Below are 23,417 nucleotides of genomic sequence, written 5' to 3' on the forward strand. Positions count from 1 at the left end.
ATCTTCCAAATTGTTATTTCAGAACTTCAAAGACGGATCTTCCGGTCGAAATCCATCCACCGACAAATCCGTGTGCGTATAATCCTAGATCAGATCAAGTGCTTCTGTTTATACGGACCGTAGGCCCGAGATAATTCATCGATCCAGAAGGTTTACTTCCGTCATCTACCTACCTAGTCCACTCATGTGGTGGTGTGGTATGATGCTTTAATCCTTCTCATCAAACTAACGTTGCCTCACAGCATCTTTGTTTATGCGTTGGTTGCAAGGCCGATGGAATGGAATTCCGTCCCGTCAATGGAAACGCCAAGAAATAACTTTTTTCTAAACCGCGCGATCACGACCACCACCGATGAGGCAGGAGGTCACAACTGTCAAAATGAAGTTCCTGCAGCAGTGCTGGCGCAGTTGCATCCTGACCGCCCGCAGAACAAGTGCTGCAACTGCAACCCCCCCGACTGACTTCCACTGGCCACTGCAAGCTGTGCAGTGATTGTGGGGATTGGCTCTGTTTGGCCGAAGCTTCTCCCATTTCTCGTCCAATCAAGCAGCCCTACTTGCACCGCTTGCACAGACTTGCATGCTACGCCATGTGGAGATTGTGCCATTGATTGGTTAGAAATTTGACGATTTCTGTCCCGGTGTTTTGACTTTTGAAAGGGGGTTGGTGACTGCCAGGAGGTGACGACGGTGATGTTGAGGACAAAACAGAGTCAAACAAACAAAAAACAAGTTGGAATGGACTATCCGTTTGATGTTCTCAATGGTGACGGAACCGATAAAGAGACACTATAGGCGATTTAGGACGATAATAACATTGTCGTGGGATAATTAACAAGGCGGTGAAGGAAGCCAGCCAGTTGAGCCGGGAACGCCAGGGGCCGGGACAAGGCACGCACGGGACGGTGGGACTAGGGGTAAGACCCCGCCGGCCCGCGCCCATTGAGAACCGACCTCCATGATCGGACAAGGCCGACCGATCTTCTTGTCTAGTCGGCCGCTGTCAAAAATATCTCAACACCACACGGGTCTAACGGGCTACGTGGGATCGGTGACAACTGAAAGACCAAGTTGGGTGGGAAAAATCGGCGGTGCTCTTTCCGTGGATATTGGTGCCGGTGCCGTGATGAGACGAATTTGCGATTAATCATTCATTCAGATGCGTTCCAGTGTCTCGGTGGATGCCCTGTAATTCTGCGAGAATTGGATGAAATCAGGGGTGGGTGGTTGCAACTTGGCCCATTCACATTGCACACTGTCTGGTGCTTGAACCCCTGAATCCGACATCGTGTGTTTCTCCTTGGTGACTCTTGCCGCCAATTGTCCTCCTCCTTCTTGGAACTGCAAGTGCGCGTTTCTCGACAACAAAGTCGCCAACCTGTGCACAACCGCTTCGTTACTTCCTTTCTGCAAGATCCAGCCCAGCGCTTTGAGAAAGGAATCAGTCACGCTGTCGAGTCGCGCGGTTTCAGCATTCAAAGTTCTTTGGCCGCTCGAAGCACCAGCCAGTCGCGCGCCAAGAGCTAGCCCATTTGCACCCATTCGCCCACAGACGGGTCTGGCTTCTGAGAAGGCAGGCTAACGAGACGAGGACATCCACACCAAAACAAAGTCCACTTTCCGTCGTGTCGTTGGCGAGACGCCCATCCCTGTCTGCCTCTTTCCCTTCAGAAGCTTTCCACTTTCTCTTTTGCCTTCTGTCAGTGTTGGAAGTGGAAAGCGACTGCGAAAGAAAAATTGTTTATCTGTTGTCCCACGGTTGAAAGGAGAGTGACAAGAACTTAAGAAGACCGAGCAGCAAGTAGAGTCTAGGTACCGTCTACATACAATACCTTGACTTGAGCTGGGAACCCCCCTTCACCGACTTAAGAACCCGAACGGACGAACGAACCGAACCATCACGGTACACAGCCAGGATTTTGATTTTACTCTTTTGGAGTGGCAGCGGGACTCGGAACCCGCTTGCAGAGACGAAGACAGACGAAGAACACGCCAATTTTGTTCCACAGCAATCGAGCAACCCGGAATTTTCACATCAGGAATTAAACCAAACAAACCACACCTCATCTTCTTGTCGAGGCCCATTTTAGCACTTTTTTTTTACTTGCTGTGGTCGACGCTGCGCGCTTGCACGACCTGCCTGTCGACCCGCGTTGTGCCACCCTCCGGCCTTCTCGAGTTTCACCGCCCCTCGATCTCGACCACCAAAACGGCCACCACAAAAACATCCAAACCGATTTTAGCCTCGGAATGGAGCTCGATCGCAAAACACGGGACAGCAGGCACGACAGCAAATATGATGGCCAAGAAGAAACGTCAAAGTCGCCGCTCCCGTCGCCAAGTCCCACCGGGACCAATTCCTCTCCGATCGAGCTAGAATTCGACCAGAAGAGGACCATGGAGCACGACTCCCTCGTTTCCGTCCGCCTTTCCGAACCTTCGAGGTCTTCACTCCAAATCGATACGACCGTTTCCCCACCACGGAAGAACGTCTGGGGTCTCGATGACTCACCCTCCGCTTCGCCAACCGACGAGGACGCGGAGACAGAAACGATCAAGGAAGAAAAGAACGATGAGGATCGCAATGACGAATTAAAGACGCCGGCGTCGACGCACAGCCCAAGCTTGCTGGAAGAGCTTGAGAGTGTGCAAGAAGAGGACAATGAGGAAGCGGAAGACGACAACGATGATGCACGCAGTGAGGGCTCAAGCGCTGAATCCGAGGACGTGAATTGGGACGATCTGCAAAAGAAAGAGGACGAGCAGGTCAAAGAGCAAGATGCAGATAATGTAAGTTGCATGCATGGCTGACGTTCCTGAAATAGTGCGACATCAGCCTATTTTGGTGGCTTACCCGCGCTGACACTCCCGCCCTTACAGACACAGTCGACTGCGATGCTGCTAGCGAAACTGGAGCAGGAAAATAATAAGATCGCGACAAATCCCAAGAGTGTCAAGGTTGCGGCCGTGGAAAAGGTAACTTCGCCAGGCCGCAAACCGAGACCACCATCCATGGCTCAGCTACGACAAATGGTCAATGGACCGACCCCTCCTGCTCTCAGATACTCGGTCCTGCCACCGCCACCCATGACCGAGCTCGAATTCTACATGGCCCTGGTCAAAGATCCTAAGCAGACGGCAGCCAGGCTTCCCACTCTGCTCTCCAACAAGATCAGAAAGGGTATCCCCCCGCCGCTGCGCGGTGTGGTGTGGCAGAGCATGTGCGGTGCTCGTGACAAGGACCTCGAGGACGTGTTCGAACGGTTATCTGGCGAGTCAAGCCCATATGAGGGCATCATTGGCAAAGATCTCGGACGAAGCTTCCCCGGCGTGGAGATGTTTAGGGATCCCGAAGGTGACGGACAGCGCATGCTTGGTCGTGTGCTCAAGACGTTCAGTCTATACGACACGAAAATCGGGTACTGTCAGGGACTTGCGTTTCTGGTCGGACCCTTATTGATGCACATGCCGGACAAGCATGCATTTTGTGTTTTGGTCAGGTAAGTCGGTCAGAGTTACTGCACCGTTGGGATTGTGATGGACATCGGATCGTCTTTGGCGGTAGCGAAAAGTCGATTGATTCCGGAAATAAGTGGCCGATCAGCTAACACATGCATTTCCACCCACAGGTTGATGGAGAACTACGATCTGCGCCACTGCTTTGTGCCCGACTTGTCAGGACTGCACGTCCGAATTTACCAGTTTACAGAACTGCTCAAGCAGCATCTGCCCGTGGTGGCGGACCATCTCGAAGACTTGGGCGTCGAACCGGCCTATGTTTCACAATGGTTCCTGTCCTTCTTCGCGGTGACCTGCCCCCTGCCCATGCTGTTTCGCATCTACGATGTGATATTTGCGGAGGGGGCATCGGAAACGATCATGCGAGTAGCGCTGAGTCTGATGCGCAAGAATGAAGGCCGCATCCTGGCGTGCACGGAGATGGAGGACGTCATGCAGCTGCTTTTGTCACGCGGCTTGTGGGATTGTTACCACTACAATGCGGACGAGTTCGTCCAGGACTTTGTCGCTTTGTCGGACGTGGTCACCCGGGAACGAATGGCATTGCTCGAACAGGGGTACCGTGAAGCCAAGATTCCTCCAAGCGCCAATCCCAAGAGCGAGGATGCGCCAGGGTCTGATGTTGCAACAGCAGCCTCCCGCTTTCTGGGTCGCTTGTGGGCTTCCTCATCAACCCCGAAATTGGCCTCTTTCGCGTCGGCAGTTCAGGGGTCCTCCACCGCGTCCTCGTCTTCACCCACCACCATTTCGTCTGGTAATACCCTTAGCCCCGGTCTGTCACGTCCCCTCAGCATGCTCCGCCGCAGCACTTCGAAGAGTACATTGAATTCCATGGAGGCTGCATCACAATCATCATCAGCGTCGTCGTCGGCCAGTGTCTTGAGCTCTGCTTCGACCGAAGCGACGTCGGTCCAGTCGCGCGACAGCTCCACCACCATCGACCACGATTCATCAAGGGACTCGGTAGCTCTTGGCAGCAGCGCCGCTAGCACCAAGGCCAAACAGGCGCACTTCTCGGTTACCCCCAGCCTCTATCAAGACGACCGCAAGCACTTGCACACCCAGATCGAGGACCTCCTCACCGCCCTTAGCGAACTACAACGGAACCACGCCTTGTTGGCCAGCCAATTGCAGAAGGAGAGAGAGGAGCGCGATGAAGATCGCCAGGCTGTACGTTCGTTGCTCGATGGCCTACGAAAGAAGGCCAACCCTGCTGCACTGTCGTATGCGGCGGCAGCAAGAGAGGCCGAAGAAGACGACGAAACACCGAGCAAAGATGTCGAAATCGATCTGAGCCCCGAGGAGCTATCCGACCTGCTCGACTTCGTCGCCGACCGATTCAGCGAAGAAGATCCCAACAAGGTAGCAATACCGCAAACCAAGGAGCAGCTGCACGAAGATCTTGTACGAGTGAGAGAACAATTATCGAACGAACAAGCCAAGACACAAGAATGCAACCGCAGGATACATGATATGGAGCAAGAGGTGGCCAACATGAAAGAACAACTGAGGGAAACCCACGCCCATGTGCGCAACATGCATGCGGAAAAGCAGCGCCTTGAGCGCCAAATCCACGGCATGCGAGTTAGAGCCTCGGATGCCACACCTTCCTCGGAAGGAGGCGATTGGTTTGGCCGATCATCGATTAGCGGTAGCAGCGCACCCGGCGGCGGTCTGCGCGAGTTGAAGCTCGTGCGTAGCAAGTCCTCGCCTGCGCCACCTCCCATGTATCCTACCAAGCGGTCCTCCAGCATGATGACCACCTCTACACTGGTGTCCGCTTCCACCCACAGACAGTCCACTTCCACCCACAGACGCGAAGCTAGCAATGCTACCACCATCTCGGCGATTAGCTCCAACTCGCCCCCGGCTCCGGCGCCCGTCTCGCTGGCAGCGGCAAGCCCCGCCAACACGGGTCAAGCCCCGACCAGCGAGAACGATGCGCTCTTGCTCGAGCTCGTCCAGGCCAAGACGGCCGAGGCCATGGCTAAGCAAGAGGCGGAAGAGGCAAAGCAACAGCTCGAAAGAATGCGCAAGGCACTCGGGCTGACGCCGGGCGAGATGCCGTCGGTGAACTCGCAGTCAGCGCATAATAGCATGGCTGGCATGTTTGGGCGGTTGACTGGCCCCTCGACGCCTGATGGCGGTCCTGGGTTGCAGAAGGTGGTCACGTCGCCGCCGGGGACGTCAGCTGGGAATACTGCCAGTGGCGCTAGCTTCTGGGGTTGGGGGAAGAAGTGAAGTATAGAGGTTTAAAGTGAACCATCTGGATAAAGTGTATGGGATAGAGACAAGTGACAGGATCATTGTTTGACGTTGTTCAAAGAGGGAGGATTGTAACATGCATGCCATGTGGAATATGCCTATCATGTTCCCATCATCACTTATCATATTGTGAGTATCGTTCGAACACAAAAAAGATGTCTTTTTCTGTGTCTGTTTTGGGCTGGCTTTCAAGAAGAAAAGCCTTCAGTTTTCACTTAGCTTGTGGATCATACATCCATATCATATATCATATCACGACGACGGAGTCCCGAGAGGACACCTCGGGTTTTTTTATCATTTTATATACTCATATAGTATAAACTCTCTTCTCAAATGACTAAAAGTGTGCTGGGTGAAACTTAATAGTGTTACGAGCTTTGTACGACACCCCACCCACCACTACCTTTTCCGTTTCCTCCTCTTTCCTCAGGGTCCTCTCGGTAGTCGGGAAGTGGACAAGCGGGGGTAGTGGGAATGAATGAGGGGATGTAAACCAGGTACAGAATGTACATATCTCGCTTGACATCGCTTATCGGTCGGTTCTTATGCTTATTCGGTAAGGTCGTGAGGTACCATAGCTAGAATCATATAGCTGGTAAATGAGCAGCCCTCACCGACTCGCGACTCGAATTCGCCAAAAAAGAAAAAGCTGGAGGTCCTAAACTGGAAGCTGTGCCGACTGATGAGGACAAGACTGGATGGACCGAGATGATAGATCAGGAAGACGGATGATACTTAGTGGAAGTTAACGTCCACCCCCCGTGCCACCATACAAGGCTATACAAGCTGTGTGGAAAATCGTGGACAAACTTTGTTTAGTTTTCGATTTCGTGCTATGGCTCTTGACCGGTTGTGAAAATGTGTCTATACCGGTGCCCAGATTGTGTAACGGCGGGATCGATGGGACTTCCACTTCTTTGGGAGAGCGGGCGGGAGAGCGGTTAGTTAGAGTGCATCACCTCCCTACCTTACCTTACCATCCGTACTCCAGGTGAAAGAGTGTCTGCTGTGGAGATGATAGATAACCTGGACCTTTCGAGCTCTCGCTCTCTCTTTGAAGTTTAAACAGTAGAGCTGTCTGCCTATTCTAGGCGCTGGTGCCAAAGCGGCTAAACTGCAGACGGTGTCTCACAAATATGAGTTGACTAGGTACCTGCTATATCTGCCGTACACATTCGAAATGAAAGTGTGTCTGTCTGTCCTGCGAACGTGGTTGAGAAACTTTCTTTTTTCCGTCTTTCTCTGAAACGGTGAAACAGGAGGGAGATGTTTGCCTGGCGAGCTGGCTAGGCGCTTGCTTGTCCTTGTTCTGTCCTTTGAAGAGTCTCCGGATATCGGTATCTTAGTGGAAGCTTTTCTTTCCGTTGATGCGACCCTTGATTGTCTAGACTGAAGTCAAGTATCAAAGGGGAAGACCGCCCGGTCTAGCCGCTCTCGGGCGCGTGTGTGAACAAGAAGCTCAAATGCGTCAATCGATGTGGAAGAGAACAGGTAGAGAAACGTGAGGTAAGAAAACCTGTCGGCGGCCAGTTGCCGTCCACTTGAGGTGTGACGTTATTGGCTTGGCCCTCTATCTTGGCAGAATTTACAGGGTTCTCAATTGAATGTTCTGCTGTTACCGTAGTGTTAGTGCCAAATTTCACATGCCATTTATGACGACTATTCTTGGAGTCGCCCACGTTCTAGGCGGTTGCTGTGCGGTACCTACACCACACCAATGACGGGAAGACTGTCGCGTGCTTCGATGTGGATGTGGATTGCAATGTTACTATAGGCAGAAGCTGAGGAAGGAAGAGTCATAAAGCAGATGGTTTGGAATTTCGACTAGTTCGTTTGCAGAACCGGACCAATATTGCTACTTGTCCTCTTATGTTCTGGCGGTTGTTATCGTAGTTTCCTCTGGTTGTAGTTCTGTTAATATTTCAAGTTCACCTGGTAGGGAAGGTCGTATTAGGGGCTCTGTTTCGAGGTTTGAAGGGGTGTAGCAACTAGCAATTGTTGCACCATGTTTGAGATGGTAGCAGACGTCATCCACAAGGGGTGGTCGAGTTGTTGTTTACTACCAGAACAGGTAGGCTTCAATACCTAACGACACAGTTTTCCAACTTGAATTCCTTGAATACTTTTCTTTTGGATAAGGGTACTTCGGAACGATGTGCAGCCCCTCCAGGCTTCAGGAAGCACGACATGGCCGAGACAAGTGTGGGCAGGAAAACGAGAGAGGTCTGATAGGGTGAACGACAAACAGTGACACACTTGGCCTGCTGTTTTTGTGGCATGATGAGATCATTCATGGAATCCGGTCTGGAGGAGTGCTGCGCCGTTGGCTCGTGCCCTTTCCATTTCTCGTGCTTCTCTCGCCGACGGTGGGGTTCTTCCTGCGTATCCTCCGCGTTGCCCTATCTTCTTTGGTGGGGCGACCCTGCAGCTTTGGGTGTTTTGGGTGTCAGCGGCCCCACTAACAGTGCCGCTGCTGGGTCTTGCAGGTCTCCCGTCGTTTTTGATGGTCGATTGCGCTTGCAGAGTTCCCGCCCGCCGTCGTCACCAAGTTTTTGACAGGTACGGTACAGGCCGCAGACATTGATATACGATCCGTCAGTGACTGCACCCCTCTTCTCGTTCTTGGTCAATTTCAACTTTCCATTCTTCTTTCCCTCCTCCAGAATTCAATCCTGTTGATATCCTCCATCTCGCCCTCTCCGGCTAAACACCACGACCTCGAAAGCAGAACGCCAAACAGTGAGTTCTACCCTATCCATCATCCTACCGCAAACTCCTATCAATACACAACCAAACGAGTACGGACTTCACGCGCTCGTTTGGAATTCACCCGCCTGCTTCCTGTCCTTTCAGTCTTGTGGTTTGTTTCTGACCGTCTTCCCGTTTGTCGTCATAGAATCTCTCGAGTTGACAGCTTCATCCCCCGCCCGCGAATCTCCTCTCTTATCAGTAACCACCAAGCAACCATCAACGAATTTTATACCACACATCAACAATAGCGAAAACGCCTAAATACCTTCACAATGGCCGACCAATGCTCTAACGGCTCGACTAACCTCGATGCCCTCAAGAACAGTAAGGTATGTGCGCTGCTCAGCTTGTGCGAGCTTCTCCCCTCCCTTCGAACCAGCGATAAGGACCGCCCGCTAATGATTGCGTCAGTGTTTCACAACAGCTCCCAACACCACCAATACTAGCGACTCCTATCGCCGTGACACTCCAAAATGCAGAAACTGACTGGATCCACCAATAGATGCCGCTTCTGCATACGATGCCGTGACAAAGGGTATGTTTGATTTTCTTGGGAGTTTTGCCTGCTCTCAAGCTCTTGGCTGGTGGAGATAAGCTAACGATGACGTTGTGTTTCAGGCCCTGTCGCTCAGAACGTCGCCGACCAGCACGCCAAGACTGTTGACGAGCTCTCCAACCTTTCTGCCTCTCGCCGCACTCCCTCGACCCCCGCGGCTACTGGCCAGCCCTTAACACATTACCACTCGTTCTTCTCCGAGCTGTTGTCATGGAACAATCCTCGTACGTTCAACTCGAGAATCCCGAGAAACAGCCCGAGCCGTTTTGCTAACAAACAGCTTTAGGTGCCTCCGCCATTGCTTACCTGAGCATCGTTGCTGCCATCCTCTCTATTAGGTACTTTGATGTGCTCCGCTTGTGTTTCAAGCTCACTTGGATGGTCCTTGGTGTCAGCGTTGCCGCCGAACTTGCTGGCAAGACCATTCTCAACCAGGGCTTCGCGACTCAGCTACGCCCGCGCAAGTATTACACTGTTTCCAAGGAGACTCTTGACAGCGCTATTGGCGATGTTCACGAGCTCGTTAACTTCTTTGTCATCGAGGCTCAGCGCGTCCTCTTCGCTGAGAACGTCTACGTTTCCGGCTTCGTTGCCCTCGCCGCTTTCTTCGCCTATTACCTCGTCAAGATCGTCCCCTACTGGGGTCTTGCCCTGATTGGCACTACTATTGCCTTCCTCGGTCCCCTCGTCTACAAGACCAACAAGGAGGTTATCGATGCCCAGCTTCACCGTGCTAGCGAGATCATCGGCGCCCAGACTGCTCAGCTCAAGACCGTTGCTCAGCAGAACACCGAGAAGGCTACCCAATTGACCAAGCAGTACGTTGGCGAGTATACCGCCAAGGCCCAGACCCTGGTTGGACTCCACGGCGAGGAGCACACCAACGGTCATGCCAACACCCATGCCAACAAGTCCGAGCTCCGTGACGCCGACTTCCCTCCCGCCCCCAGGGCCGACATCAAGACCGAGCTTGCGGCTCCTATCGAGCCTGTCGTTCCCGTCACTGTCAAGAGCGGTGAGCAGCAGCCTCTGCTGATTTAAGCGAGCTCCCTTGCTTTTACCTTCTACGGCGATAATTATGTTGTGGTCGGTTGTACTCTTTACCTGAATACTCCATGGCCGGCAATGTCCGGGATTCCATGGTCATGATACCCCGTTGGTATAAAGCGGTGGCTGATCTTCAACCAGAAGTTGTTGTCTAGTCGCCAGCTCGCGACCAGCAAACAGCCAAGTCGAGGTGGTGGAGGAGACAAATAGTCGTTAGTAATGGATGAGTGGGTGGATGAATGAGATGGTTTCTTTCCAGTTCTTCGGTTTGTCATATCCTCGTGGCAAGGAAAGCATGTGAAAAATGGCGAAGAGATGGGTGAATATGGGATGGTGTGCTACCTGATGACGGATGATGACTTAACGTGAACTTAAGGAGCACAAATCAGGGTGGAGTCGCGGCATTTCATTTTCTCGGGTCTCCGGAGTATTGGGTTCTTGTCTTTCTATTTACCTAAGTAAATTCCGTACTTGTCAAATTGTTTGTAACCAACTTTGGCGCAAGATCTTGATATGTACGACTGTGATTGTTTGACAGTGCTTTGTGCGATGTTCGAAAAGCGGGTATGGTGCTTATAACTCCTGTGTGGATCCGCTTTCAAACATCAAGGTTGTATAGTGTAGCGGTTATCACTCCGGATTCTGATTTCTTCAGAACATTCCGGCAACCCCGGTTCGATTCCGGGTACGACCTCATCTTTTGCAGTTTTTTGTCTAACTCCAATGTGCTGGAGCTCATCTTGGATGTCCATATCCTGAGTGTTTACTTTTTTTCGGTTGCAAGCTGAGCATAGTGTTGACTTGTGTCGTTGTGTTGTTAACCGGAAAGGTGAACACAGCTTCCCCCGCTTTCCGATCCCAGTTATGCGTACGGTCAAGACGGTGAGAGTTGTATGTTGTTAATTCTTTTGCCCCGAACATACTCGTAGAATGAATGTTGCTCATTTGTCAACGTATCAACACCATTTATGAGAAATAACATGAGCTCAAGAACTTTCAATTTTAGTCTAAATATGCCTCCAGTCTAGAAACACTTCACCCAACACCCGACCACATTTACTCCCCCCTAACCTCCTTCAACGCCTCCCTCAACGCCGCCAAAAACCTCGTAACCTCCTCCTCCGTACCAACCGTAATCCTCAAGCACCCCTCGCACCCATGCTCCTTACCTCTAAACCGGACCACCACCCCCTTCGTCTCCGCCAACTTCTCATACACCTTCAGCGCCGTCTCGTTGCTCGGCTTGCCCTCCTTATCCAGCATCTCGTACAGCAAAAAGTTGCTGCTCTCACCACCCGCCAACTTGCCCACGCCCGGAACCAGCGGCAGCTCCGCCACCAGCCTCTCCCGCTGCTGGATCAGCTTCTCCTTGTTCGCGCGCATCACCTGCAGGCCCTCGGGCCCCAGCGCGTAGCTGGCCAGCGCGCTGGTCGGCGAAGAGATGTTGTAGGGCGCCTTGAGGCTGTTCAAAAGTCTGGCGATGGGAGGGGATGTGAAGGCCACTCCCAAGCGGATGCCGGCCAGGCCGAAGGCTTTGGACAAAGTCTGCATGACGACTAGGTTCGGCCACTCGTTGACCCAATCGGCCAGCGAGGCCGAGTCGGGCGCGAAGTCGATGTAGGCCTCGTCGACGACCACGACGCCGTTCCAGGTTGGGTGTTCGAGGACTTGGCGGATGTCCTCCTTGGCGAGCAGCGAGCCCGTGGGGTTACCCGGCGAGCAGAGGTAGATGATCTTGATGTTGGGTTCCGTAGACAAAGCCTCGAGCACGCGCGGCACGTCGACGGCGAAGGAAGGCGCCGGCAGCAGCGGGATCTTGACGAGCCCGACGTCGTTCACCTGCGCGGACACGGAGTACATGCCGTAGGTGGGCGGGCAGACCAGGATGCGGTCGCGGCCGGGAACACAGAAGCAACGGAGAAGAGCGTCGATGGCCTCGTCGGAGCCGACGCCCACGCAGAGGTTGTCGGGCGTGAGGAGCTTGGAGGTGTGCGCGTGGGTCGTGCGCAGGTTGCACAAAAGCTGCTTGAGGTCGCGCTGGTGAGGGTCCGGGTAGCGGTGCAGGCCGAGGAGGTCGAGCTCGGGACCACCGGAGCCGGAGCCGGTACCACCCAAGTTCGAGGGGACCGGGGGCCCGTAGGCGTTCTCGTTGGCGTCTAGGAGGATGTTGGTGCCATCGTCCTTGTAGTCACTGAGGTTTGAGTGTTAGTCGGTACACTTTATGAGACGTCGTAGACATCTCGGACTATAGGGTGAGACTCACTCGCGCGCGCAGCGATAAGGTTCCAAAGCGAGGATGTTTGGCCTGGCGCAGGTCTCGAGATTGAAGGGCGACATTTTGTGAAAATGATCGGCTTGTGATGAAATGAATGAAGAAAAAAACAGAATTCTAGAACGAATGTCCTCACCCTCGATTCCTCACGCAGGTTTTATGAGAGGCCTGAGTGAAAGTGAGGTGTGTGTGTTAGCGTAAAGAGTCACTGAAAGAGTCATCTTGAAAATCGTCTCAAAACGGCTCGTGGGCGAGTTGATGATTTGCGACCCGGCCGGTCCCCACTCCGGAAGGCCTGGCCCCTTAGCCCTTTATTCACGGTTCCAGTCTTGTTCGGGAGCTGATTGAACGACTTCAAGTCACCGACATATTTTGATTTCAAATGCAAAAACATGTTTGATCATTAATCGAGGGATTTTGAAAATCAATTCATGATAGCGACTGATGACTTTGACCTTGTACTCCCTCCTTGTTGAAATGGCATGCGGACGAGGATGTCATCCAACCGGCACCAGCTTCTGTTGCATCCAGTGGAAAGACTGGATGGGGTTAGGGTTAGCGGAGACAAAGGGCTCATTGGCGTCACCCTTGAACTTTGGACATTGTCCGAGGTATTGAGCTTCCTGTTGATTGAAAATATGGTCAGCGGGAAAGACAAAAAGAAAAACAGAAAGGCGAAAGACAAGGAAAAAGAAAACCAGAAAGGCAAAAAGAACACAGAAACTCCAAAAAGAACACAGAAACTCAAAGACGAAAAAGATTCAAAAAAGACATACAGCACCTGGGATTCGCTGGTCGTCACCGACCCAACTACTAGTCAAGCGATATGGTGCTTATCTATCGGAGTCGGAAGGATATGAATCGGGTCTTTTAATCACGTGGTAGGGTCAAAAAACTGAACAACCACCTCCCGTATCCATATCGTTCGGACAGAGGCATTACGGTGAGTGGGGAGCCGGCGCTAAAAAGATGAATATAATTGGGCGGATTACGAGAAAAGTTGACCGTCCTGACACTGCGGCTAGATTTTTTACACAGGTAGGCAGATGAAGCCTGTCGTCTGTTACTCTAGCAATGTCAAGGAACGCTAATACTGCACGCGAAGCCCAAAGGCCAACTCGCGTATCACAACTTCAAACTATGATATTCTGTGAGAAGTTTCTGGGCGTTTGCTGCACAGACCGCTAGTCCTTTGCCCTGCAGGGCCCTTTGACCTGCACCCTCTTTGACAGCGGTTCTGGCACTTCCCAGAATCCCCTCCTTTGCAGACCTTCCTCCTCTTTGTATCGCCAGCTCTATATAGCTGGCGATCCCTTCCAGCCTCAGTTAGCTGGATCCTCAATCAACATCATTCCCATCATTCGTGATCCATCTCACATATTTGCTCGGACGATTTCAGATGAATGTCACCTTGACATATTGAATACCGGCGGCGTTTATTATTGCCGGTAGGGCCGACATTGCAGGTTTGCCAAGCCCCTGACATCTGACCCAAACCAGTTCGATTTTAACACCAAGCATTTGAGTCTGAAGAAAAGTTTGGCAACAAAATTGCCCTCCGGGCAGGATAAGATACACGAACTCCACACTGAGTTGCGTTCTGGGACAGCAGCAAACTCCCTTCGACATATCAAACCATCGGCAAGGTGCACCCTTCCAAGTCAAGTATGGCGACGGATACTACTCCGCGACCCCAACCTTGATCTCATCCCTTCCAGACCTCCGGGTCTTCCTCTCCTCGATCCCTCCGTCCAGCACGTTCTATCTGGACCTTGAGGGCAAAAGTCTCAGCCGCAATGGAACCCTCTCCCTCTTGACGGTACTCGTCCTTCCCACGCAAGCAACAAGCATTGTCGATGTCCAAACCCTCGGCGACTCTGCTTTCACCACTCCCGGCATAGGCGGAAATACCCTCAAAGCCATCCTCGAGGATCCCCACACTTCTAAATGCTTCTGGGACGTACGCAATGACGCGGACGCGGCAGAAACGTAGGCGGTCTGGAAGTGCCCAGGCGGTGGTCCACTTGCAACACACCCATAGACTGCCTAGTCTGAAGCCATGGCCAACCTCCCCTCCGAATACTAAGTACAAGTTCCATGGTGTTGGCCTTCCCCTGTTGTTCCTTGCGTCTGATTCTCTTCGTTGAGGCGTCATCTCCAGGGGTTGGTGGTGGAATGCGATGGAGAGCCTCTTGCGGGAATTATAGCCACGGCTATAATTGATACTATCTCAACGGAATGACGCGCCGCCCGGCCCTTCCACGCTCCTGGGCAAAACTTCCTCTCGGTGCTTGGCGGTGCTATGACTGGTCGATTCGAATGCATTATACGATGGTCACCTGCGTTTTGGTTCTATTGGTTGGGACCATTCAAAGTTATTTACCCTTGGCATTTGACGGGTCATACAATCGTAGGCCTTCTGCGTGTTTCCTTATTTTACTTCCTCCCCTAGAATCTTCAGTCATTAATAGATTCGACTACCTCGCAATGAGCATTCGGGTTGACCTATTTACAAAGCTGCAGGCGTTTACTGGCGGGGTTTAGCATTTGGGCTAGAACGTTCATTGGCGGGCATTAGATTTTACCGAGCGACGAATAGTCGGACCAATGAAGTAGGGCAAGGCAGGCAGATGAAGGAGGCAGGCTAATGCAGGCAGGTTATGGCAGGAAGATGAAGGAGGTAGGTCAAGGCAGACAAGTGAAAAGTCGGGCACGTGCATACTCTAAGAAGCTCTGGATAATGATCGATCCAAATGATACTACCAAATTTGAAAGGATGCTTGCGACCAAATGGGCGCTCCACAAATGCGACCAGTCTATACGGCATCTGAATATCATGGTGAGTCCGAAGAGGCTACTCGAAGAAGAAATCAAGTTCGATATTATTCGCGCTGGCCCCGGCGACCTGGTTATAACACGACCACGACAATATCACGCAGTTATCAATCAAACCCCGTCTCTTGCTATAGCAACCAATTTCACTTTGCCTAGTGAAGAGGCAATTCCACGTGGATGGGTTGTTTGTCCAGAAGACGGGTTATACAGTCTGTCCCATGGCAACCTCAAAAAGCTTTCCCATGGGCCCCCCAGCAAGAAACGGAAATCAGACTCCACCCATCTACTACACAGCAAAAGGCAGAATTTTGGTCAGTCTCGAAATATTAGCAATGTTGTCGGCAATAACGATACTAAAGGGAGGGACTATGAAGAAAACGAAGAGCAGGATGAGGAGCAGGATGAGGAGCAGGACGAGGAGCAGGACCAAGGGCAAGACAAGTACCAAGAGCATGGCAACAACGAGAATCGCAATCAGAATAGCGACAATGACACTGACGCCGCTATCAGTGTCGGTTGCGGTGATGCCCAAATCAAAGTTGACAGCAACACGAAGGATACTAATACCGATACCGATATCGAATCAGGTCGTCAACTCGCAAACCTAACGATAGACAATGGTGCGATCTTGCGATTTATGTCAATCGTATACGCTTGGGACAGTGCGGACGATACATTGAAAAGCTCGTTCGCCTCGAAAAAGCCTACGGACGAGTTGTCGACTGCTAGACACTACGATAATCTACGACGGAAAGCACAAAATCTCAGTATTTTGTACACTGTTTTGGGCATGTCAGCCAGTTTTCGGCTTTCCAGAGTCATAAAAGAAAATGAAAATCGACATCGAGCAAGCAGAAGTTGTATATCAGCTGTGTTAGCAGGTCGTGGCATCGAAGACACTCCTAAAGCGCGGAAGGCATTCACGACGGAAATATCTGAGGCTCGGAAGATCATGAGGATGGTAGAAGGATACGATGGGCTTCTCTGCTTTTTACCCCTTGGGTTTGGTAGTGGGTTCACGTTAAGAGCTCTGACGAGGTTTTCGAACAAAGACCTCGAGACCTTCTATGCCACCATTGCTCGGTATGAAAGCCTAATGTTGTTGAGTGAGGTGGGCAATGAGTTTCTACTCTCTGTTTGGGGTGAATGAGAGTTCAAAGAAAGATTGTTCCAAAGGAGACAGCTTGGCGAACTGCAAAACCTACCCAACGAAGACCTCATTAAGTTTCTGACACCTATTCAGCCCGAGGATGGTATATAGGGTAGTCTTATAAGGCTGGACATTTCGTTCAAAATAAGCAGTATCAACCGTAGCTGTATTATTATTTTTTCTGCTAGTTTTTGTTCTTAATCAAGTCCGCCGTAGTACAGATAGCGGGACTCGGATCCCGAACACGTAAATCAACACTGCAAATCTTGTACGATAGGTGCCATAAACACCATCGTGAACGCAATTGATCTATAGAATCGCGTAATGAAAAGATGCTAAGGATGTGCTTGGTTGTGTTCGCCTTCTAGTAGAACAAATCCAGCTCTAACTTGGACGTTCGCTTTGGAAGCCGATAGTCCGTTTATTGAAGTGTCGGGTGCTCCATAAGGTATTGAATATTCCCCTTCTAACTTGTTTCATACGTAGGCACAAGAGAAAAGTTGGGACAGGTTCCCGTTCCGGGCTGAGAAATGGCGTTTGCTCGTTGTTTTCTCGCATCTCTTTAATCAATCAATCCTTCGAGAGGTGCGGAAATGTAGCTGATAGTGATTGTGGGGAGCTATGTTTCTAGATATAGCGGTCAGAACCCTAACCCTAGTTTCGGCGAGCCGGAACTAGGGTTAGGGTTCCTCAACCGCAACGAAGAAAAGGATGTTACCCCACAAAACAAGCATGCCGGGCTTGATAACTATACTCAATATCTCAAACATTGATAGGGCCTGCAAGCGAGAAAAGCCAGCAGCCAGAGAAGGGGGTGGGGTTAGAGTAGCTAGGTACTTGGTGTGTTTGGCCCCAGAATGATTTATCACAGCATAAATAGTAGTATTGCATATTAGGAGGAGTGATGTACAAGCGCTCAATGGGCATGAGGTCCTTCACCTATTCCCCGAGAGAAAACCGTATAGACTTCTGTCGAAAATAATGACGTTAACCCATCACCGGTGCTCCATGCCGAGCGATCCCTTAGTGGTCAGCTCCGCCAACCCCTTCCTCCTCCAAGCGATGGTTCATTCTGCCTTGTGATGCTGTAGCTCTCAGCCTACTGGGCTTTAGCCGCTCCACTTTCTGGTAGGTCCTTGGGGGGTGAGGTCCGTCGCTGGGATCTCTGTTGAATACAGCTGGCTACCTAAGGAGGCGTTCCCCTTACGAACCTCGCTTGGCTGGGTAATAATTAAATATTAAGGTTTGGGGATAGTGAGCGCGGTGTATCAAAGTTAAAAGAGTTTGTAAACGGTCTATTTATAAAATATTTAGAATTACTTCTAGGCCGATTAGAATAGCTTGGAGATACAAAAGGCGAGTGTCACGGTGGTGGCAGACCACTACACTAACCAGCTCGTGTTCCCGCAAAAGGGTACAAGTAACCGAAGCTGGCAATTCGGTCGCTCAAGTGGTCTTATATAGTTGTAATGACAGATGCATCCCACAAATGCCATCACAGCGAGTATAATATTGTATTCAAAGAAACTTCACTAAAGGGATGTTGGGCTAGAAGTCAAGGCAGGGGTTGATTGAGTCGAGATTGTTGAGTTATAGCGAGTTTTTGCATTAGAACTGGTTAAATTTGTCTCCTTGACAAAGGAGGGAACCCGATTCATGTGGACAGACGAGTGCCAGAGAGTATTCGACGGATTAAAGCACGCATTTACCACTACCCCTGTTCTGGCCCCTTTCGACTGGGAAAAAGAAGTGATCCTGGAGACTAATGCGTCCGATTATGTGTCTGCTGGGGTGTTATCCCAGTACGGGGACGACGGCATCTTAAGGTCCGCCGCCTTCTTCTTCAAGAAGCATTCAGTTAGGAAGTATAATTAGGAGATCTACGGCAAGGAGCTGTTAGCGATTATCCGTTGTTTTAAAGAATAGAGACCTGAACTAGAGGAGATGAGCTCCCCGATTAAGGTTATTACCGATCACCGCAACCTAGAGTACTTCATCATGACGAAGCTGCTAAACCGAAGACAAGCCCGTTGGTCTGAATTTCTGTTCCGTTTTAACTTCAAGATCATATACTACCCAGGGAAGCAGATTATACATCTATTTAAAACCTTCGGGCTCAGCGTTATAATTAATAACTAACACTTGCGAAGCTGTATAAGGATGTTGCTGAACGAGCTGCGGTCCTCGCCCGGTCCAGGCGCGCTCGCCCAACTCGACCAGCAAGGTATGTCATCATGTGGTTGATAGCATGGGCCAACTAACTAACTAAATCTATATCCAGACACCCAAGACCTCAGTTTTTAGGCCTCCTTTCTTCATTCCTCCCATCTTGCAAATCCACGATTCCCTGCCGCACGTCAAACACCGCATCCACGACATAATATCGACCATCTGGGACCCGAAAAGATCGACTGAAAGCTTGAGTACAAAGCGAGGCATTGTTGCTAGAGCCCTCCGCGCCTGCCAGAACATACGAGAAGGTTCTATCACTTTTGACTGCTACGAATACATTCTGTGTGATATTGCCATTGCGGTCCCTCCAGCGTTACTATTGAAATATACGACGACCAGGGGGACTCCCAATATGATAGGAAGCAATAGGGAGTAAACAATAAAGATTGGAGAGTAAACCAAGATCAATTCTTGCAGGAGGAAAGATTGTGAAAGGCTGACTCGAGGTGGAGTTGTCTTCCAAGCCTGCCTCTTAGGATGCAAGGCTGAGTAGCTTAAGAACCGCCTCATACCCATTCTTCGCCGCTATATATAGCGCTGTCCATCCATCCTGGTCCTGAGCATCTGCGTCAACCTTGCCAGTATCGAGAAGCAGCTTAATAACTGCCTCATGCCCATTCTCTGCCGCCGAATGTAGCGCTGTCTGTCCATCCCGGTCCTGAGCATCTGCGTCAACCTTGCCAGTATCGAGAAGCAGCTTAATAACTGCCTCATGCCCATTCTCTGCCGCCGAATGTAGCGCTGTCTGTCCATCCTTATTCTTAGGATCTGCGTCAACCTTGCCAGTATCGAGTAGTAGTTTAACAACCGCCTCATGCCCATTCGTTGCCGCCATATGCAGCGCTGTCCGTCCATCCTTATTCTTAGGATCTGCGTCAACCTTGCCGGTATCGAGAAGCAGCTTAACAACCGCCTCATGCCCATTCTTCGCCGCCGAATGCAGCGCTGTCTCTTCATACCGGTTCTGAGCATTTGCGTCAACCTTGCCAGTATCGAGAAGCAGCTTAATAACCGCATTTGCATCCGCTCCCCAACGCAAGAGAGCTCTACACGCCTGAGCATGTCCGTTTTCGGCGGCAATGTAAAGAGGTGCTTCGCCCGTTGATTTATCCTTTTCGTTGACCATTTGCTGCGCGTCCTTTTGTGTTCGGGCCCCGAGTAGGTCATCTATAGTATTCGTATCTCCTCTTCTTGATGCCAACATGAGATCCATGAATTCGGGCTTCTCGTCCACGTCGTCAGGTAAGCTACCTCTAGCAAGCTTCGGGAAGCGATTCGGATTACTGCTCTGTGTGTGGTACTTCGAATTGTGCTTTTGGAGTTCGGCAGAGGAACTATACCCAACGGCGGACATCGGACAGCTTTCAAGCAGGCAACGAAACGGACGCTCGTGGCAACTGATGTGCTTTTCACGTGCCTCCGCGGTCTGTAGATTGCCCTTGAAGAAAATGCAGCACGGTTTCGAACATTTTTGCACGTTCAGCGGCCCTTGAAGCTGACTAAGAATCTTCGTCTCCCTAGAGGTGAGTGTCTGTTCGTCCAACTTTCCGATAGCCTGTCGGATAGCCTCAGTTCTTTCTTCGATGTTGAAGTAACTGTTTCGCTCGCCACCGTGCTCCGGAATGCGGCCGGCCACCTGATCCACGCTTGGAAACCCACCGGCATCATCGAGAGTCGACATCTTTGCATGGTCTCCGTATGATTGGAGAAAGCGATAAGCCCATTGTATGGCCTCTTGACAACCAGCGCTCTGTAGCGTGCCAGAAGCCTTGATGCTTTCCCGGAGATGGTCGAGCCAGTACTGCGCTGCGTAGTCCTGTAAGGCGTATGAGCCCCTTCTAGCGTATGACATGACATCATCCTCCGCAATCCCCGACGCGAAGGGTGGAGATAAAAGATACTGGGAGCAAAAAATCGAGAGTTCCAAGTGCACTCGCGTGGTGTTCACGATTTGTCTCCGTATTAAGAATCTGCAAAATGAGCTGTTAGGGTTGAAATGAGAAGTAAGAAACATATCGTAGGTAGTAGACCAAGTACTTACTCGCGGGCTGTTTCATGTACCAGGTGGACCTCGTCCTCGGGGCCGGTGTAGTCTTTATTGACAGTGTGAGAATCCAGGAAAGAGCCGCAGAGCTGCTTGTAGCTCTTGACAGGACGGTTGTCGTAGTCCACTTCTCCTTTTAGCTGATCGATAGAGAAGAAAGACTGTATTTCCCTCCAGAAGAGGGTCCGCTTGCAGCAGACCACATAGCTCAAGATCTGAATTGCAGCTTTCCTTTCGTCGTCCGAAGAGCCTTTGTGCAATCGATCTTCCAATTTCTCATATCTGACAGATAATAGCATGTTAAGACTTTTGCGATCAAGTCACTGAAGTGATCCTAATGAGCAAGGAGTTGTTGACTCACACTTCTTCTAAGCTGGCCGGGAAGATCCCAGGTTGCAACGCTCGCTTCAGATCGGCGGTACGATATTGACCTAGAAGATGCTCGAGAACTAGCTTTGCATAGAGAAACATGCCTGTGATATGTGTCAGTCTCTATCCCAAAACTCTAGACGCTGCTTTGCTCAGTCAAGGGGCTTGGACGTACCACCAGCGTTCTCAGAAACCAAATCTACTATCACTTGCTCCAACGACGGTTCCGGCTCGAATGTGGCCTGTATGTCCCTTGCAAGACTTTCGCAATAGTTTTTGATATTTCCAACATGGCCAGATGCTGTGTCAAGTAGGATCGAATGCGCTGAGTTCGATGCTTTGAGGCGATGGTCTAGTATGCCGTCTCGCTGGCCCGAAAAAAGAACTCGTAGCCCAGGGGAATGATTGCAGAGGGCCAGCAGCCATTCAATCGTTTTCTCTTCCTCCTCATTTGTACATTCATCCAGCCCGTCTAGCACGAGGTAAGTTGTAGGGTAGGTTCCTACTGCGGTGCTGACGAGCTCCTTTAAAACTTTCGTACGAAGTCCATCATGCTTCGATGTCTCGATGTCAATGTGAGCGGATAGAACAGGATCTCGATCGTAGAGTTGTCCAAGAAGCGCCCGGAGCAGACTGTTGAAATTGTCTTTGTCTGCGTTTTGGTGGCGAAAGTAAAAGAAAGCGAGAGCGATACCTGGTCTCATGTCCTTCGAAAGCCGTTCTATTACCGTGGCCATGAGCGTTGATTTCCCTAAGTCAAACGTCAGCTTAATGCATGATTCCCCTTTATCTGTTCGCGTTTTGGGGCGGGAGACTGGGGGTGCGTGTAAAGTTCGCTGGGAAGATTGGTATACCTCCACCTGGCCTTCCGTGTATGTAGAGAACTCGCTTTCCAGAAGCATCACCGAGGTGCCAGGCCTGAAATATGGGATTGTCAAAAATCCACGTTCCTGAAGAAGTTCCCAGCTTGTCGTTTGAGTCGTCTCTGCAATCAATGAAGAATCGGTAGTCAGACTGGTAGTCTGGGATGGACAACCTCCCCATGATTGCTCTCTTCCGCTCCTTGTGCGTCTCTTCTTCTTGCTTATCTGCTACCTGCTTTTGGCTGGTGTATACTTCGCGGATCTCGGCTCGCAACTTGATTATCTGGTCAAGAGAAGCGGATAGCTTTTCGCTGTTCAGGATCTCCTTACGTCTCTTAAGGGCCTGCAGGATGACAGCAAATTTCGATTCAAAGCTTTTCCAGGCAGCATCGACCAGCATCTTCCATTCTAAAATTGCGAAGGGTTAGTGGTTTGAGGCCCGAAACGGAGAAGGATAAAAGAATGACATACTCGGTCGGTTAAATACAGCAAGCGCCTCCTTATGGAAATTAAGCACGTCCAAGTAATAATCCTCAAGAACGGGTCCGAGGCGTGTATTGCGCTCGAAGGTTGCCTCATAGTGCACCAAGCCGGCGAGATTCTCTTCAATATCACAGTACATATCCAGGAGTCTGTCAAGCGATTGAAGGTGGGTGCTGGCGGCCTATGGGTAGGAACATGGCTGTGAGTTGAAGCTCTCCATAAATGAGGTAGTGAGGAATATGGGGGTAGAGATAAGTACTAACACTAAGCAGGAACTTGATGGGTCCCTGTAACAGGTAAGTCTATTAGGATGGAATACACTAATAAACAAACGGGCAGGATGATGCTCACCCAGACGTAGCATAGGAACACGGTCGTGTTAGTAAAGACCTCAATGACTTTGCCGAGCTCCTTCATGGCCTCAAGGAAGGATTCAAGACGCTTGAGATGGCGCATTTCCCCCTTTCTCTCTTGTTCGGCTTGAATCTTCTTCATCAACAAGTGAACATCGTGCAGTGAACAGTTGGAAAACTCCTGGGCACGTCTTGGCCCAACATCCCTTTCGAATCTGGCCAAGGCGCGTTTGAAGCTCTCTGATTGTGGCGTCATTTCAGCCGTTGCATGCCGATTGCTGGAGCGAGAGTAGGTGCACCGTCGAAAACTTGATCAATCTTGGCGGAGGAGTGAATTGAGAGAATCAGGGGATTTGAAGAATTTTGGGAAAGTGGTAGCACTTCATGAAGTTCCCTCACAAAGGAACAGGAACTGAAGTATATCCCGTATCCGCCGCAGTTGTATCGTGGATGTGCGTGAGGTTGACGTGGACGTGCCGTGCCGCGGGGAAGTGAGCCTAACTGACAGCCGGAGGGCCGCGTTTCACAAGAAGCCACCGAGCCACCGAGCCACAGGCAGTGCAGCAGCGCAGCCAATCAAACAACTATATATACCTTGAATGCCCATCGCCATTCCTATCGTTGGTTTCTTGTACATCCAACATCGTTCTTCTGTCATCCCACACTCGACGCCACCAC

At 50.9% G+C, this 23,417-nt stretch overlaps 5 protein-coding genes and 1 non-coding gene across 6 annotated transcripts; 4 read left to right on the top strand and 2 right to left on the bottom strand.

Moving 5' to 3' along the window:
- Positions 1–2,397: 2,397 nt before the first annotated feature.
- On the top strand, positions 2,398–5,760 carry B0H65DRAFT_445599 (rab-GTPase-TBC domain-containing protein; the record flags this gene model as incomplete). Its single annotated transcript, XM_062825754.1, has 3 exons — positions 2,398–2,790; positions 2,881–3,500; positions 3,630–5,760. 3 exons carry the CDS (start codon positions 2,398–2,400, stop codon positions 5,758–5,760), a joined length of 3,144 nt encoding a protein of 1,047 aa, XP_062678768.1.
- A 2,930-nt stretch (positions 5,761–8,690) lies between these two features.
- On the top strand, positions 8,691–10,162 carry B0H65DRAFT_299320 (Reticulon-domain-containing protein). Its single transcript, XM_062823132.1, has 4 exons — positions 8,691–8,859; positions 9,038–9,070; positions 9,154–9,315; positions 9,378–10,162. Exons 1-4 carry the CDS (start codon positions 8,808–8,810, stop codon positions 10,130–10,132), a joined length of 1,002 nt encoding a protein of 333 aa, XP_062678769.1. The 5' UTR covers positions 8,691–8,807; the 3' UTR covers positions 10,133–10,162.
- Positions 10,163–10,747: 585 nt separating this feature from the next.
- On the top strand, positions 10,748–10,832 carry B0H65DRAFT_t388. Its single transcript has one exon. It is a non-coding gene; the product is annotated as a tRNA-Gln (tRNA).
- Positions 10,833–11,119: 287 nt separating this feature from the next.
- Positions 11,120–12,683, bottom strand: B0H65DRAFT_299386 (histidinol-phosphate aminotransferase). The gene is made up of 2 exons (XM_062823134.1): positions 12,402–12,683; positions 11,120–12,329 (listed from the first exon to the last, which is right to left on the bottom strand). Exons 1-2 carry the CDS (start codon positions 12,473–12,475, stop codon positions 11,195–11,197), a joined length of 1,209 nt encoding a protein of 402 aa, XP_062678770.1. The 5' UTR covers positions 12,476–12,683; the 3' UTR covers positions 11,120–11,194.
- Positions 12,684–13,550: 867 nt separating this feature from the next.
- On the top strand, positions 13,551–16,067 carry B0H65DRAFT_591686 (uncharacterized protein; the record flags this gene model as incomplete). Its single annotated transcript, XM_062831106.1, has 4 exons — positions 13,551–13,560; positions 14,129–14,399; positions 15,546–15,756; positions 15,833–16,067. The coding sequence occupies 4 exons, from the start codon at positions 13,551–13,553 to the stop codon at positions 15,851–15,853; spliced, it is 513 nt and encodes a 170-aa protein (XP_062678771.1). The 3' UTR covers positions 15,854–16,067.
- Positions 16,068–18,983: 2,916 nt separating this feature from the next.
- B0H65DRAFT_299455 (uncharacterized protein) lies at positions 18,984–23,180 on the bottom strand. Its single transcript, XM_062823135.1, has 9 exons — positions 22,738–23,180; positions 22,650–22,673; positions 22,375–22,567; positions 21,895–22,311; positions 21,216–21,791; positions 21,033–21,144; positions 20,669–20,953; positions 19,508–20,597; positions 18,984–19,201 (listed from the first exon to the last, which is right to left on the bottom strand). The coding sequence occupies exons 1-9, from the start codon at positions 22,993–22,995 to the stop codon at positions 19,100–19,102; spliced, it is 3,057 nt and encodes a 1,018-aa protein (XP_062678772.1). The 5' UTR covers positions 22,996–23,180; the 3' UTR covers positions 18,984–19,099.
- Between the last annotated feature and the right edge of the window lie 237 nt (positions 23,181–23,417).

Source organism: Neurospora tetraspora (assembly GCF_033439725.1).
Source record: "Neurospora tetraspora strain CBS 560.94 chromosome Unknown B0H65scaffold_7, whole genome shotgun sequence".
Lineage (NCBI taxonomy): Eukaryota > Fungi > Ascomycota > Sordariomycetes > Sordariales > Sordariaceae > Neurospora > Neurospora tetraspora.